Source organism: Acinonyx jubatus, chromosome B4, assembly GCF_027475565.1.
Source record: "Acinonyx jubatus isolate Ajub_Pintada_27869175 chromosome B4, VMU_Ajub_asm_v1.0, whole genome shotgun sequence".
In the NCBI taxonomy this organism is placed as follows: Eukaryota; Metazoa; Chordata; class Mammalia; order Carnivora; family Felidae; genus Acinonyx; species Acinonyx jubatus.
Genome location: NC_069387.1, coordinates 28,763,846 through 28,780,887, shown reverse-complemented (window position 1 = coordinate 28,780,887; position 17,042 = coordinate 28,763,846). Strand labels below are relative to the sequence as shown.

The 17,042-nt window shown below is 34.7% G+C and overlaps 1 protein-coding gene across 6 annotated transcripts in view; it reads left to right on the top strand.

Moving 5' to 3' along the window:
* Positions 1–17,042, top strand: part of EPC1 (enhancer of polycomb homolog 1) — a 105,202-nt gene that overhangs the window by 59,079 nt on the left and 29,081 nt on the right. For all 6 annotated transcript variants that reach the window (XR_008300009.1, XM_027073761.2, XM_053225488.1 and 3 more), the window contains one exon: positions 14,022–14,181. Coding sequence is in view for 5 of the 6 variants with exons in the window: in XM_027073761.2 (XP_026929562.1) it covers positions 14,022–14,181 (160 nt within the window). In the remaining variant the exon portion in view is untranslated. The remainder of the gene's footprint in view (positions 1–14,021; positions 14,182–17,042) is intronic.

Below are 17,042 nucleotides of genomic sequence, written 5' to 3'. Positions count from 1 at the left end.
AAATGAACTCCTTCCCAATTAGCTGTTAATTCAAAGCTTATTCTCTTTTTGGAGGAAATCTCATATTACTATTTATTTCTGTAAAGAAATTACTTTGTTTCCACATTTGGTAAATGTGGTATCAGAGATATAATAAAGTGTCCAGTATAGTAAAAATTTTAGTGTAAAATAAGTATAAATTTTAATGTATTTCTATTGTCTATTTAGCAAGGTAAAACAATGCTTATTAAAAGAAAACATACTTTATACTTTACTGTGGACCTGTATGTATGTAGGGATGATAGATGATTAAGAGTAGTTACACAGGAAACATAACGTACCTGGTCTTGGTTCTCCTAGGACTTAATCTTGCTCTGCTCCATCCTTCATATCCATGGTGCCTGGGTACTACCAGCAGTTAAGCTTTTTGAGCATTAATTTAGTAAAACACCTCAAAGAGAATCCTGTAAGAGAAGTTGGGGAATTGGCTGTTATTTCCTTATCTGGTTGTAGCTTTCCAATGATCCTTGTAGCCATGATGCTGTTGTTCATCTCTTCATCTGTTTAAAGTCCTTTCTGCTTCTCTCTTAGTATTCTGAGTCCTCCCCTGAGTACCAGCCAGAACGCAACCGTACATGGGGAAGGCAAAAGAAGACAAGAAGGAGGAATTAAGGCACAGTAGAAAGACCATGCATGGGGTTCTGGAGTCAGACCTTAATCCAAATCCTTCTTCCACCACTTCGGGCAAGTGACTTAATCTTACTGAGTTTCACTTTCCCTGTAAAATAGGTATAGTACTACATTTTAAGAACGAAGGTTAAGTATCTAATATAGGGTCTAAACATAGAGATAAAATTTTACTTAATAAACTTAACTTCCCCCTTCTTACTGTCATTTTCACCATGTAAATAGGGCATGCTTTCGTGTCTGTCAGTGATCCACCTTACCACAACCAGACTGCTAAATCTTCAAAAGTAAACAGTGTAAATAACTATGCCAATATTAAGAGTCTCCAAATTTTATGAGTCAGATAGTAAATATTTTAGGCTTACTGTCTGTCACAACTACTCAGCTCTGCTATTGTAGGGCACAAGCAGCATGGGCAGTATGTAAATGAATGAGTATGGCTATGTTCTACTAAAACTGTTTACAAAAACAGATGGTGAGCCAGATTTGCGCCCCCCCCCCCCCCCAGGCTATAGTTTGCCAACTGCTAGTCTGTACTACTGTCCATAAAAGGGAGTTCTATTGTCAGAGATTTCATTGTCTAAAAACAGTCCCCCCCCCCTTTTTAAAAACAGTGAAAAATACCTCAGTATGAGTTAACAGTGAAATCATAAGATTATGTTTCCCGAAGTTGATAGACTTTCTTATTGTAGAAGAGAATGGTTTTTATATGCCACAGTTTAACATATAACTTTAATGCTTACCATACTTTTTAATATGATAATGCTTACCATACTTTTTAATACTGAAAATTAAAGGTTTGGTCCCACCAAACATTTAGATGAATTACACTAAATGGTCAGTAATAATTAGGGTATATTGACTTCTGTATTACTCATTTGGAAAATCATAGTGCATTTTAGTATATGTAAAACCTGTGAAGATTCTTCTGTACAGAAACTGTTCAACATTATTTATCCCTGTCCATGCATTTCTCAAAATGAATCACACAACTCTTCACATAACACTTAATGCTGTCTCTAGAACTATTCAGAAGACAGCATTCTGATAATATCTAGTTTAGGTAAGGAAATTAAAGAGCCAGAAAACTTTCACTGACATGTGATCAGAGATAGTGCAGTTACTTGGCAGTAATTCTGGAAGAAGTACTTGTACCTCTTCCTCTGGATTTCGAGGAGTCTTGTTTTTCTCTTTCTTTTTACTCTTTTTTTTTTTTTTAAGCTATTATTGGGAAATAATTTCAAGTTTACAAAAAAGTTGTAAGAAAAAGTAGTACACCCATACATACCAATTGTTAACATTTTGCCCAATTTGCTTTATTGTTTGCTTTTTCATATGCTATCATGTGTTGTATGTGTTTGTATAACACATGCACATACATAATATATTTTTCCAAACCATGTGAGACTAAATTGTCTACGTCATGGTCCTTTATTCCTAAATATTTCAGTGGGTATTTAATCTTTTATGATACAGATAGTTTTTGAAGATTACAGTCTCTTTAATTTTTTTTATTTTTAACAGAGGATCCCATTTTGAGTTTGATGTTTTCTCAATTAGATTCAGGTTTTGCACTCCCAGGTAGAATATTACATAAAGGATGTCATATTCTCATGGTATCACATCTGGAGGCACATATACCTATCTGCCTCTCATTGATAATGTTAGTTTTGATCACCTAGTCAAGGTGTGGACCAGTCTCTCCACTGTATAGTTACATCTTGCATCTAATAAGCAATCTAATAAGCAACTGCATCTAATAAGCAATCTGAGGGGAATCTACATCTTTTGGGGAATTAATATAATGAAGTTGTTAAGAGTTCATACTAGAGTCACAGCTGGGTTTGAATCCAGCTAATTGAATGAACTTAGGCAAGTTTACTGATACGTGAAATAGGGATGATAGTTGCCACATCTTTTTCTGTGTGTGTATATAACATACATTGTTATGAGCTTTAAATGAAATAAGATATACGAAGGCCTGGCATGTAATAAATGTTCAGTACATGTTGGCTATTACTATTTTAGTTCTGGAAAGATGAATTAATAGACACAGTAATAAATTCTAAGGCTTTATACCCAAAGTTATAAAGGATTTCACGAAGTTGTTTCTTCCGAGTAGATTAATATTTTATCTGGGGCACCTAGGTGGCTCAGTCAGTTGAGTGTCCAGCTGTTAGCTCAGGTCTTAGTCTCAAAGGTCGTGAGTTCAAGCCCCACATTGGGCATCATGCTGGGCGTGAGCCTACTTTAAAAAAAAGATTAATATTTTATCCAAGATGAATGACTTTTTAAAAATATCTTATTATTGAGCTTGTTCTAATTCTTGGTATTCTTCCCTACCTATTGTGCTCTGTCCCTTCTGGTATGTGTGAGGCAGGTAGTTTAAGGGTGAAACCCCTATCAGGAAGTTTTTTTCTGAATTCTTACTTGCTTAGTTTTCAATTTCATGAAGATTTTAATTGAATTTTTATGAAATAGACATTTTAAAAATCACCTGTACCTATTTTCTATTCTACCCCTATGAAAGTGTGATGTAATAGCTGTAAGAGACTTTCTGAAAGAGGTAGATATCCTAGTAGAATTACAAGGAGTAGAGAGAGGTTTAGATGGACTTAAAGACAGGGAATATCACATAGGTATCACTAACAAGTTCTTTTAGGTGTTCCCTGTGGTTGGAGTGTGAAAATCGGTAAAAAGTAATAAAGTGTTAGACTGGAAGAATTAGCTAGAGCTGGATCATGAAGGACCCTGTTCGCCATGCCAAGAAGTTTGAATTTCCTCATGAAGGCAGTAGACAGCCAAGGGTTAAATGTCAGAGTGATGGGATCTAACTTTTAGAAAGGCCCCTGGCAGTAGCGTTAGAAGGGAATTAGAGGATAGTGATACTAGAAGTAAGAAGGCTAGTTGCTGCCTGAACTGTAACAATAGGATTAAAAAAAAAAAAAAGCTGAATAATCTCTAGACATAAAATGAATGAGAAATCTATAGGATCTGATGGCCTTATTTGGAAATGGGGAAGTAGGAAGCAAGAGAGAGATGGAAAAATCAAGTCTCCTGACTTGCGTGACTAGATATATGATGGTGCAACTCACTGAATTAGGTATTACGAGAGCAAGAACAAATTTGGAGAGTCAGCAGGTGGGGATGTTCGTGTTCGTGGTCTGTGAGGTATGTCTGTGGAACGTATAGTAAGAGGTCTTTATACATGTGCCTAGAGTTTAGCAGAAATCTGGGCTAGAAATTAAGGTTTCGAATCGTCATCAGCATACAAATGGCAGTTAACGCCATGATCATGGATGAAATTGCAAGAGTGAATATGTACAAGGGCTAAGGACTAAATCTTGGTCTAGCTTTTGTTTGTATTAGATTATATAAACACGTTTAGTTTTAGACAAGTTTAAATTTGATTATTCAATACTGTTGATTTAGGGTAGTAACCTCCCAAAATGAGAAACCCGTTTGTATTTTATTTGACTTTGTGAGTTAAAAGGTATTAAATAATGAGAGATGACTAGCTAGCTCTCCAGGATATGTCAGAGGCTTAGAAGTCATCAGCATAAAGATTATAACCAGAAACAAGAGCTTTTTGAGCCTTTTTACATTTAATTTTTAGGGAAGCATTCCAATTAGGTTGTCACTTCTGTGGGACGCCTGGGTGGCTCAGTTGGTTGGGCGACCGACTTTGGCTCAGGTCATGATCTCGCAGTTTGAGTTCGAGCCCCGTGTCAGCTCTGTGCTGACAGCTCAGAGCCTGGAGCCTACTTCAGATTCTGTGTCACCCCCTCCCCCCACCCCCCTCATGCTCTGTGTCTCTCTGTCTCTCTATAATAAATAAACATTAAAAAAAAATTTCGATTATCACTTCTGTGAGAGTAGAAAGAAACTAATTTCAGTCCCTTCCCCTTCACATGCCAGTCAGCACATTGGGCATGCAGGCTCTTAGTAAATACAGCACAAGCCAAGTCTAAAGGGATGTAAGGGGTACAAAAAGGAATGAGAAGGCAAGCATCAAAATTGAGCTTAGTTTTGTCTGGGGCTACCTTTGACCATGTTACGTAATACTTTATGTCCTGAATATTTTGTAAGAAATGGACTAAGTTGACACTATTTCACACCGCAGAGAAGAAACAACACTGGACTATTTTACATGTACCTTAGCAAAAGTCTCATTTTACTGTTTTATACTCTAGAAATAAAGTAATTTCAGAGTATTGATCTCTAAATGGGAGAAGGGATAGAGGGTAATAGTTTTATGTTCTTTTACCATTTATTCCTTGTAGAAAATAGTAAGAATTGAATTGTTCTTTTTCATCCCAAATAATCCATATCTTCAACTATTTTAACTATTCACATGAGTATTTTAAATACAAAAGCCAAATGTGTTTAAGCCTTAATTTGTTTCTTTGCTTTTATGAAATTTAATCTTAGTTTTTTTATGAAGTCTGTTCCAAACCAGAACAGTTTGTGGACCTTAAATAATTGGCACAATTCACTGGCTCATTTATTCAATAAATATTTCTTCGGTATTTGTGTTAGGCACAGTTCTAGACCTATGGCAGTGCTAAGCAAAAAACAAATTCCTACCTTCATGGATCTTATATTTTAAGGAGAAGGAGAGAAGACAACAAATAAAACAATAAGTAAATTCAGTAGTCTGCAAGGAGCTAAGTACTATAGAGGAAAACAAGAGGGTGGGATAAAGTGTTCTAGAGTTAAGAGATGAGAGAGATTTCATATTTTTTGCAACATTTTATTATGAAAATTTTCAAACATATACAGTGAAGTTTCAAGAATTTACAGTGGCGACCTGTATACCCACTAGCTAGTTTCTACTGTTAACATTTTACTCTACTCTATCTCCTATCCATCCATCTCCCCATCCATTTTTTGATGTATTTCAAAGGAAATTGCAGACACCAGTGCATGTTTTCCTAAATATTTCAACATACATGTCATTAACTACAGTTCAGTATTTACTGTTGTTTTCTTTTGAGGTAAAATTCACATACAAAGAAATTCACAAATAGTATATGCTAGCTGAATTTTGACAATTCCTATACTTTCATAACCCAACCCTCATCAAGATATGGAGCATTGTTACCATCATCCCTCAAAGTGTCTTCATTCCCCTTCCCAATTAATCCTTACCCCCACTCCCCAGAAACAAGTACTGTTTTGATTTTTTTTCACCATAGATTAATTTTGGCTGTTTTAAAATTTCACATAAATGGACTCAAAGAATGTGGACTCTGTTTTATAAAGCTATTTTTACTCACCTCGGTGTTTTGGGGATTTACTCCTATTGTTGCATGTATAAGTAGTTCCTTTTTGTTGCTGAGTATTATTCCACTACATTACTATACCGTGGTTTGTTCATCTGTCCTATTGATGGACATCTGGGTTGTGTCCACTTTGGAACTACTATGAATAAAACCATATGAATAGTCTTATTCACGTCTTGTTGTGGGCTTGTGTAAATTTAACCTATGAGTGAGATTACTGGGCATGTGGAATGGGTATGTTTGGTAAGATCTTCCATACCTTTTTCTCAGTGACACCGTGTATGAGAGTTCTAGTTATTCCACATCCTCACCATCATTTGGTATTGTCAGCCTCAAGTTTAGCCATTCTGGTAGATGTATAGTGGGAGGCTGGCAAAGAATGATCTTTGTGCTAAGATGACTTTTGAACAAAGACTTGAAGGTGAGGGGGCAAGCTATCTAAGTTTGAAAAAAAGCAAATAATCTAGTATGGAAAAGCAAAGTGAGTGAAGAGGAAAATAGTGAATGATGCCAGAAAAGGGGGAATACAAATCATTTGGGACCTTGTAAGCAATTTTAAGAACTTTGGCTTTTATTCTGAATGAGGTAAGAAATAACTGGAATATTTTAAATGGAACAATGGCGTGACTTGCCTTGCATATTAACAGATTGGCTATTCTATGAAGAATGGTAAAAAATGGAAGCAGGGAAACCAGTCAGAAAGTTCTTCTAATGAGCCAATCGTGAGTTGGGTGTTTGGATGTAGAAAACTACACAGTCCTTGCTGAAGCCATATTCCTGAATAGGCACTGATGTTTAGTTCTTAGAAATGTCATCAGAGAATAGAAGAGAAAGTAATGCAGCTCAGCCTTTGTGTTCAAGTAGCAGTGGAGTCTAGCTCTACATGCGTAAATAATCAGGGGTTAAATTTCTCAAGTGGCTTTTTATAAATTAGTAATCACTTATTTCCCCATAAGGAATTTCATATATTGTTGCTTATAATAACGTGTTTTAATTTCTTAACCCAGAGGGTCTAAATGTGGTTTTAATTGTTGTTACGTCAAAGTGTTAAGGTCATTATTTGCTTAAACAAAAACTTAATAAGTGAATATAATTTAATCTTTATTTAGGAATTTGTACAAAATGACCTTAAATAGCTCTTTTCGGTTTGCTAATATTTATTAGATATTATAAAACAAAGTATTGAGTGTCTGCAGTAAAGCAAAATATAGTGCTAGATGCTGAACAGGTTACAAAGATAATTGTATTTAGTCTTCATCCTTAAAAAAAATTTAGAGTCCCCAAATAATACAAGAGAATACATCTTCTAAAGGAAAAAAATTGAAGGTTAATTAAACATAGTGTCCACATTTTAGAGATCAGTATATAGACAATTACAACACAATTTCTAAATAGAGAATGTAGTACTATAGAAGCACAAACTGGGGAGCATTTGTGCTAAGACGAGGCAGAGGAAAGATAATTTTAAAATAGACCTAGAAGAACAAGTGGGAATTTTCCATGGAGGAGCAGGGGCATGGTGAATGGTAATGTCAGCAGAGGTAGCCATTCATCCATGTGAGCAAAAGCACAGAGCATATGCCTAAGAGACCTTTGCTGCAATACTGTCCCTTCAGATAATTTTTATCTACTCATAGCTAATGTCACTCTCATTTAATCAATAAAAATGGTATTTTCTGACTTCTCAAATGTAAGTGACATGCCCTGTTTAGAACCAGTTAACCCTTTCACATTAACTACCAATGCATTTAACAAAGAGACCATAAAAAAGCACCCGAAAGGGCAACCTTTTTCTAGGGATAAGCAAAAATAACAAAGAGGAGAGTAAAAGAAAAAAGCATTAACTGCGTGAGAGACGAGAGGGAAAGTTGGGTAAGGGGGAAAAAAAACCAAAATAATACAAATAGGTAGCAAAGTGACTTGCTGGACTTGGAGTCTATGAGGAAGCTAGGATTCTTACGTATTCTTATGTATTCTTATTCTGTCTGTAAAACCCATGCTCTTCTGTGTACCAGGCGGGCTGAAGTAACATGAGTGAATACTTATGGAGCTTCGTGTCACGATAGCAAGTTTCATGGACACATGACAATGTGCCTCTGAACTTTCTAAAGATTATTGTTCAGTCTTTTCAGATCTTTTTTATTGTTCATATTGCTATGTATAGAAAACATAATTACTTGCAGTACAAGAAGCTTTTTAAGTTATTTGCTTAATCATAAGTTATAGTTAACCTAACTCCATTTTATGTGGGATCAAATATTAAAGAATTCTTTAGATCATTTAATTTTATTTACTTTGTTCCTTGTAAAACCAAACTTGAGAATTTATGCCTCTGTTATTTTATGAAAAATTATAATTGTTCTTGGTATTTTGGTGATTAATTTTTAATTGCAACTGCGCTTAATATAAATACAATATAAATTTTACCTCCCCACTGTGTCAAATGTATAAGTGGTCTTCAAACATAGTTATTCCCTTTTTTTTTTTAAAACAGTCTTTTAAGTAACTCCCATTACTGCATATGTTAGCTTAAATGTTCCATTACTGCAGATGTTAGCTTTGCACTAGTGAAAATGATACTGTCCTTGAAATCCTTTTCCTGTTTATGTTTACAGTAACACATTGTACTTTTTCTTCATAGCACTTACCACACTGTACAATTTATTTTTAAGACTATTGTATTAGTATCTGCTCTCTAGTAGAGTGTAAGCTCTACAATGTTAGGAACTGTGTGTATTTTATTTACAACATTGTGTTCCCAGTGCCAGGCACATGGTTGGCACTCAATAAATATGGACTAAGTTAATGAACAAATTTAATCCTAGATGTTCTGCTCTGTATCTCTAGTTTTTGTTCTCTACCAGCATTTCCCAAACTATTACAAAAGTTCTCCATGAGCTATTAACAGATATTTTCTGAAAAAAAAATGATTCTGTGGTTATAAGTTTGGAAGGACTGCATCCCGTTCTTGAACAACCACAATTTCCATTAGTATGTTAAGACCTCTCAGAAGTCCTAAAGTTCAAAAAAAAAAATCTAAGGTTAGAATCCAGCATTTTGTCTTTTTTAACTGTCATACTCTTTACTGGACTATTTGAAATTATTGGAACACAGCTGACCTACTTAATGCTGCAAGTAGATGTATTCAAAAATTTCATTGACAGATCTTATCTTCAGTGAATATCTAACTTTCTATATAAATTATAATTGAAAATTGGATTATCTGTCTTAGGTATTTAGTCCAGGCATTCAATAACTTATTGAATTGAATTCAGAACTCATTCTCATTTATTCATTTGTTACTTGGTTTCACGATTCTACATCTTCCTACTCAAATTAAAAATCTCATTTTCACTTATAATGTGATGTTACTGTAATGTAATTTGTTCTGTTTCCTAGAAATAGATGTATATAGTTTTGGGTTTTAAAAATACTTTCTTTACCTAGAAAGCTACAAGTATATTTTACTCTTGAACTAAACTAACTTAAATGGGGAAGGTTTTACTGAACCAAATAAATTACGTCTTTTAGAAATCAACAGTGTTTTATAAAATCATTTAGTGAAATGTACTCAAATATTTTTTTGTCCAAAAGTATTATAGTTACATTTTAGAAAATATAGGAAACAAAGTACAAAAGAGCATTTCAAAATTGTACCACTTAGAGATAATCTGTTTACTCTTTGGTGTCTATACTTTGAAACTTTATGTGTGTGTGCACGTGCATACATGTGTGTGCATATGTGTATATGTGTATACACATACATACATATATACATATGTATTCAGCAAATATTTAAGCACTATGCTTTGTGCCCACCTCTTGTTTTAGGGTGGCTGTTTAACAGTGACCAGAATAGACAAAAATCCCTGTCTTCATGCTGCTTAGATTGGGGTGGCAGAGGAGGGTGGGGAGAAAGGGGTGACAATAGTAAACAGGTATATGAGATGTCAGAGGATGGTAAGTGCTGTGAAAAAATAAAGCAGGGAAAGGAATAAAAGAATATAGAGATTTGTTTTATATATATGCTCATCTACTTTTAGACTTTTTTCTGAATGTGCTTATGTTCAATTATATCTTTTTATTTTAAAAAAGATTAATTACTACAAATATCCTGAACATACAGTTTTTACATCTTTTTAAAAGATGTAAAAAGATTTTACAACTTTTTAATAAGTTGTTTTTTTTCCATATTAAATATTATTCTGAGCCATTTAAAGGCTGCACATATTCCATTTTATAGAATATGGTTTATTATCTATGTAGCAACCAAGGTGATCTTTTAAAACCTTTCAGCCACTATTGCCCTTAGTAAAAGGACAGATCCTTAACATGACCAATGACTGTGCATGATTTGGTGCTAATCCCCCGAGCAGATAGCATCTGTTATTCTCCTCGCTCACTCACCATGCTCCAGCCACAGTGGCCTGTGTTTGGTCCCCTTCCTGTCTTAAAGTCCTCATACATACATGGGGAAAGGGAAAATAAGGATATATAAAGTTATAGCTATATCCCAGTTGTTGAGGAATGCTTTGAAAGACTTAGAACTTAACCATAAGTCTTTTATACTCTACACACTTAGGGTCCTTCGTACCCTATTCTTCATCTAACTTTATATTATAAAAATTTTCAAACTTAGAGAAAAGCTGAACAACCTAGATTCCAAACTTGTTAGTTTTGCAGTATTATTTTTTACTCTATAATAAAATGTATCTGTAATCGAACCATTCAAAAGTATTTTGCACACATTATGACACTACCCCTGTAAGCCATGTATTAGGGGGAAAATATTTTCTTGACTGTTAAAGATAGGAGGAAATTGTGGGAAGTATTTTATTTAAAAAAAAAAAAAGGTTTTTTAGGGCAGGAAGTATTCACTCTAATATTAATAAATAAAAATTTGGTTTCATAGTTATGGAAAATAGATAAAACCATAAGGAAAAATCTACAGGACACTGTTCAAGCTACAGAGACTATAAATGGTAACTGTTAAGCATATAGAACATTCTTTAGTTTTTCTAATAATGAAAGATACATATTTGCTACCATATGTTGAATAGTATGTTTCATGCATTTTAATCACAATTCCATAAGGTAAGTGCACAATGTACACTTAGAGATAATAAAACATGCTGGGATAAATATCTTGTCTCAAGTCCTAAAGACCTAGAGCTAGTAAACCATGGAGCCAACATTCAGATCCAGAGTACTCTTGGTTGCCAAAGTCCATGTTCTTAACCAGCATACTATATTGCCTATAAAAGTCAAAACATTTTAAGGGTTCTTTTTCACACCTGGAAAGTAATTTTCTTTATGGTTCATCTAGAAAAATAAATGAGATAGCCAGGAATATTCTGAAAAAAGGAATTATGAGGGAGGAGTTGCCTTACTAGATAATGAAATGTAGTATGAAGCTACACTATTTAAAATCAGTTAAATCTGGCATAAGGGACAATTGGATAGAGTAGGAAAAAAGTTTAGGAATACTCCCAAGTGCAAGGGAAATTTATTCTAGGATACAGGCACATTTTTTTTTAAGTTTATTTATTTATTTTGAGAGAGAGAGGGGTGTGTGTGGAGAGGAGTGGCAGAGAGAGGGAGAGGGCGAGAGAATCCCAAACAGGCTCCTACTGTCAGTGTGGTGCTGTATGCTGGCCTTGATCCCACAAACCATGAGGTCATGACCTGAGCTGAAACCAAGAGTCACAGGTTGAGCTACCCAGGCATCCCAATACTGGCACATTTTTAATCATTAAAGGGAATAGATGATTTTATGCATGACATTAGGAAAAGTGGCTTGCCATCGTCTGTCCTTATACAAAAAAAGGAAAAGACTATATGTCTCATGTTCACCTCCACAAGTGATAACAGATTAACTGTTCTAAATTAGGAACAAAATGCAATTAAGAGTAATGTGCCTTGCTTCCCCACTCCCTTCTTGAGTTTGGTATAAATATGCAGGGCAGAGGTCAAAGAAAATTTTTCTCAACATTTAAGGGAATCTGAGTATAGAAAAAGTATACATGTGACTGACTTCCCAGCTGGAGCTTACAGAAGCACCCTGTGTCAATAGATAAGGGCCAGTAGATATGACAACAAACTATACTAAAGTATAAGAAGATACAATTAGCCAGTAGGGAACCTAAATCAAAGATCAAATTGAATTATAAAAAAGAATTTGTGTACACCCTGGTTTGTGACTATACAATTTATACCTCTTATTAAACATGACAAAACCATAAAGGAAAAAGATTAATAAATTTAACAGAACATTCTTGCATGGAAAAAATAAAAACAGAAGTCAAATTTAAGGAAAATACTTGGAAAATTTATTACCTGGGGCCAATTTCCTTAATATTAGAAAAGAAATAATCTATTTAAATGTCGAGAAAGAAAAGCACTTTTGAAAATGAGCAAACAGCAGCAAAATTTAAGAAAAACTTAATCATCCTTATAAAGAAATTAACCTAAAATAACTAGATGGATGATTTTAAAATTTAAAAGAGTCATTAAGATGCTGCAAGCAGTATTTTGTTGGAACCCCATGTGTCCTTTGAGGACTTTCATTTGCAGTTTTCCTACAGATGCTTTCACCAAGCCACAAAGCTGTCTTGTATGTAACAGTACAGGAGTGATTTTTGTAGCATTCAGGGAAAAAGGTAGGCACTTAGGTTGTTTCCAGGGTTTTGTTTCGTTTTGTTTTGTAATGTTTTTTCCCTATCAGTTAGTGTCTGGTTAAATAAGTCAGGTACATCCATATAGTAGGACACAAGGCAGCTTTTGCAAAATTGTAGTAGAAGTGTCTTTGTGGAAAGATCTCCAGGATATATCAAGTGAACCAGCGCCCTAGAAATAAAGCTCTGTGTGTTGCATAGGAGAATCCTATCTGAATTTTAAATCTTACCTGAATATGAGGACTGGAATTCTCTGTTTTCAGACCATTGGAATATTTTTTTGTCCTTAAACTTGTATTTTATATATTTTTTTAAAAATCAGTTTCATGAAACATTTACCAAAATTCAGTGACGATACATGGGCTGGGTGAGAACAGGTATTTTTATGGCGCTGGTGGTATCACAGACTGGTAAAATCTTTCTGTGTGGTGACTAAATCAAAGTTTATTTTGAGTACCTGTTATATGCTATATGCCACACATTATACTAAACATTTCAGGCACACTTATGTTACTTAAACCTCCAACCAACTCTATAAAGTAGATTATTTTTCTCTTTCTGTAGGAAACAGATTTAGAAAACTAAAGTATCTTCCCAGGAGTCACAGACTCTGAAGCCTATGCTTTCAACCCCTGTCCTCACTCCAGTATGATTCAAAAGGGGAAATTCATAAGGGGTTATAGAGACAAAAGACCAGGTTTGAATGTGTCCATTTCATAAACTAAAAATGGAGATAATAATCTGTCTTTCTTTTAAAAGATATTAGTTGATGTATATGAAGGTATTTTTCCACATTTATGAAGCATTCTATGAAAAAGGAGATTAGAATAATTTTTTATCCATATCTTTCTTCATACAAATTTAAATGTTTTAACCCTTTTTCTTTGAATTTCATCTATAAAATGCAAACTTTAACAATTTAGTCAATTTTTTGGAATCTTTTGTATAATTTAACTCAATTTCAGTGTAATACCTTTCTTAAATTGAGAAAGTATACAGTGTATTTAACAAAACCTTGTTTCTTCTTAATATGTTTTTACCACTAACTGTATTGTCAACATCCTTTCAAGGCTATTAAAATCCTTCTTTTTATTTTTCTTTAATTTTTTTAATGTTTGTTTTTGAGAGAGAGCACGAGTGGGGGAGGGCAGAGAGAGAAGGAGACAGAATCTGAAGCAGGCTCTAGGCTCTGAGCTGTCAGCACAGAGCCCAATGTGGGGCTTGAACCCACAAACCATGAGATCATGACCTGAGCCGAAGTCTGACACTTAACCAGCTGAGCCACCCATATGCCCCTAAAGTCCTTCTATTTTTAAAATAAAAACCTCTTCATAAAGTGTATGTTCTGTTGGCTATTTTAAAATACATAGACTTAACCTATTTTTTCCTCTTTTAGGAACACCATCTTCAGCGGGCTATTTCAGCACAGCAGGTGTATGGCGAGAAGAGGGATAATATGGTTATACCAGTCCCAGAGGCAGAAAGTAATATTGCTTACTATGAGTCTATATATCCTGGGGAATTTAAGATGCCAAAGCAGCTCATTCACATACAGCGTAAGTAATTACTCTTTTAATAATTACATTTCCTATATTATCTGCTTAACTTGACATGTTTTTACTTTTACCTGTTCAAGGCCTTCTTAGGTATCCATTTCATTGACTGGCATCAGCTTAGAGAGTTACTAGAGCCCATTTTCAACTTGTTTGTTTGTTTGTTTGTTTGTTTGTTTGTTTGTTTGAGAGAGAAGGCACAAGTAAGAGGGGCAGAGAGAGAGAGAAAATCCCATGGGCAGAGGGAGAGAAGTGGTGTTCACCCAGGGCTCGTGCTCTCCCAATGCAGAGCTTGAACTCACAAACTGTGAGATCATGACCTGAGCCGAAGTCAGATGCTTAACGACTGGAACCCCATTTTCAACTTTTAAAATTGAGATTTCTACCTGACAAAAAAAGATGGCATTTTCATCCTACGTTTTTAGTTTCATCTCAACATATGATCTTATGCTACTTTCAGATAATGAATATACCTAAGATGTGGAAATGGTTTTCTTACTATTGATAAATAGTAATATGAGTAGCCTTAAAGAACTTCTTAGTATAAGTCAGGAATCACCAAACTTTTTCTGTAAAGGGTCAGATAGTATATATCTTAGCCTTTTAGAGTCATTCAGTCTGTCACAACTGTTCAGCTCTACTGTTGAAAGGCAAAATCAACAATAGACAATACATAAACAAATGGGCATAGCTGTGTTTCAATAAAACTTGATTGACAAAAACAGATGGCAACCCAGTATTGGCCCTTGGACCATAGTTTGCCAACCTCTGATCTGTAATTCTATTTACTTTTTAAAATTCGGTGGATTTTGGGGGGTTGTTGTTTTAATTTGAGACAGCTCACGAGCTGGGGAGAGGGGCCCAGGGGGAAGGACAGAGACAGAGAGAGGGAATCGTAATCGACCTCAGCACTGAGCGAGTTCGATTCCACAATCCTGGGATCTACCTGAGCCGAAATCAGGAGTCCCATGCTCAAATGACTGAGCCACCCAGGCATCCCTAAATTTAGTGTTCTAATTGGTAACTTGTTTCACTTGATAGTGATAAGTTCTTCATTAGCAATAATCCTTTGATAGCTATCACATTTGATGATGAACAGCTGAGAGCTTGTAAACTTAAGAGACTTAAATTTCATTTACTCCATCCTCAAGTAGTTGACAACTTAAAAACATAGTTGAAAGTTTACTTAGGTAAAATTTGTACAGCTTTCATTGTTATATTGTTGACCTTTATGATTAAGAGATTTTTCCAGCAGAATGTCCAAACTTTTTTTTTCTGTCTAAGCCTTTTTTCAGGACCATATAAATCTGTGTTGTTTTTAGAATAATTATTTAAAATTAATTTTATTTTCCTCATTTAACCTTTCCTCTATCTGATCTAGTTTCTGTCCTAAATTCTAAACATTTATTTTACTATTTCTTAAATGTGAAAAAAAAAAAAAACACACATAGTGTCTGTATTGGCTCTTATCAGTACTATATTGGCATTTGATATTTTTTTTTAATTTTTCTTAATGTTTATTTTTGAGAGAGAGAGACCACGTGCGTGGGGAGGGGTAGAGAGAAGGAGACACAGGATCTGAAGCAGGCTCCAGGCTCTGAGCTGCCAGCACAGAGACTGATTAGGGACTCGAACCCATGAACCGTGAGATCATGACTTGAGCCGAAGTCAAATACTTAATTGATTGAGCCACGCTGGTGCCTTTTAACTTGATGTTAATTCTAACTTGTATGTAACCTTCTTCGTTTCCTTTAGGAAAAATAAATATATATTTTTTCCAATTTACTAAAGGTTACTTTGAACCAAATAAGTGGCATGTGCTTTCTTGCCCACTCACATGTTTAGTTATATTTATGGCACAGACATTTTAAACAAATTTGATCAATATTAGAACCTAAAAATTAGTTCTCTGAAAAATCATGGGAGTTTGAAAGTTATAGATCATCATCAGATCTATATATGTTAACTGGGGCCACATTGTATTCCACAGCCACAGGTAATATTCATATGAATGTATGTGTTTGGGTTAAAGCAGGATTAAGTAAGATAAAATGATACTAATCAATTTACATAAACATTACTATCAGAAAAAAATTTGGAATGCATGTTTTACAAATAGACAGCTCATTGATGACCAAAACCCACAAAACCCATTTTAGTGGTAACTAGTGAATTAAATTATGGTCAGAAGAGTCAAAAGGTGCAATATTTATAAAGGAATTGACCTTGCTGTTGTTGTAATCAAATAATAGTAATAAAATGGCAGCAGAATTGTAGCTTATTTGGGAAGAAACTTTTTTAGTCAGTACAAATTTGAAGTATATTGTCTCTGGAAAGCTGTATACATTGGAATATTAATCAAGACAGTCTGCTAATTGGTGTTAGCTGCCATTGAATTTCTTTCAACATTTTATTTTGGGTAATTGTAAATTCACAGGATAATACATTAGTGTTAGATACTTCAGTCAAGATACTCAACTATATGGGAATGCAAGCTGCTGCAGCCACTCTGGAAAACAGTATGGAGGTTCCTCAAAAAACTAAAAATAGAACTACCCTACGACTCAACAGTTTTTCACTTCTAGGCATTTATCCACGGGATACAGGTGTGCTGTTTTGAAGGGACACATGCACCCTCAGGTTTATCACAGCACTATCAACAATAGCCAAAGTATGGAAAGAGCCCAAATGTCCATCGATGGATGAAAGGATAAAGAAGATGTGGTATATATATACAATGGAGTATTACTCGGCAATCAAAAAGAATGAAATCTTGCCATCCAACTACGTGGATGGAACTAGAGGGTATTATGCTAAATGAGACTAGTCAAAGAAAGACAAAAATCATATGACTTCACTCATAT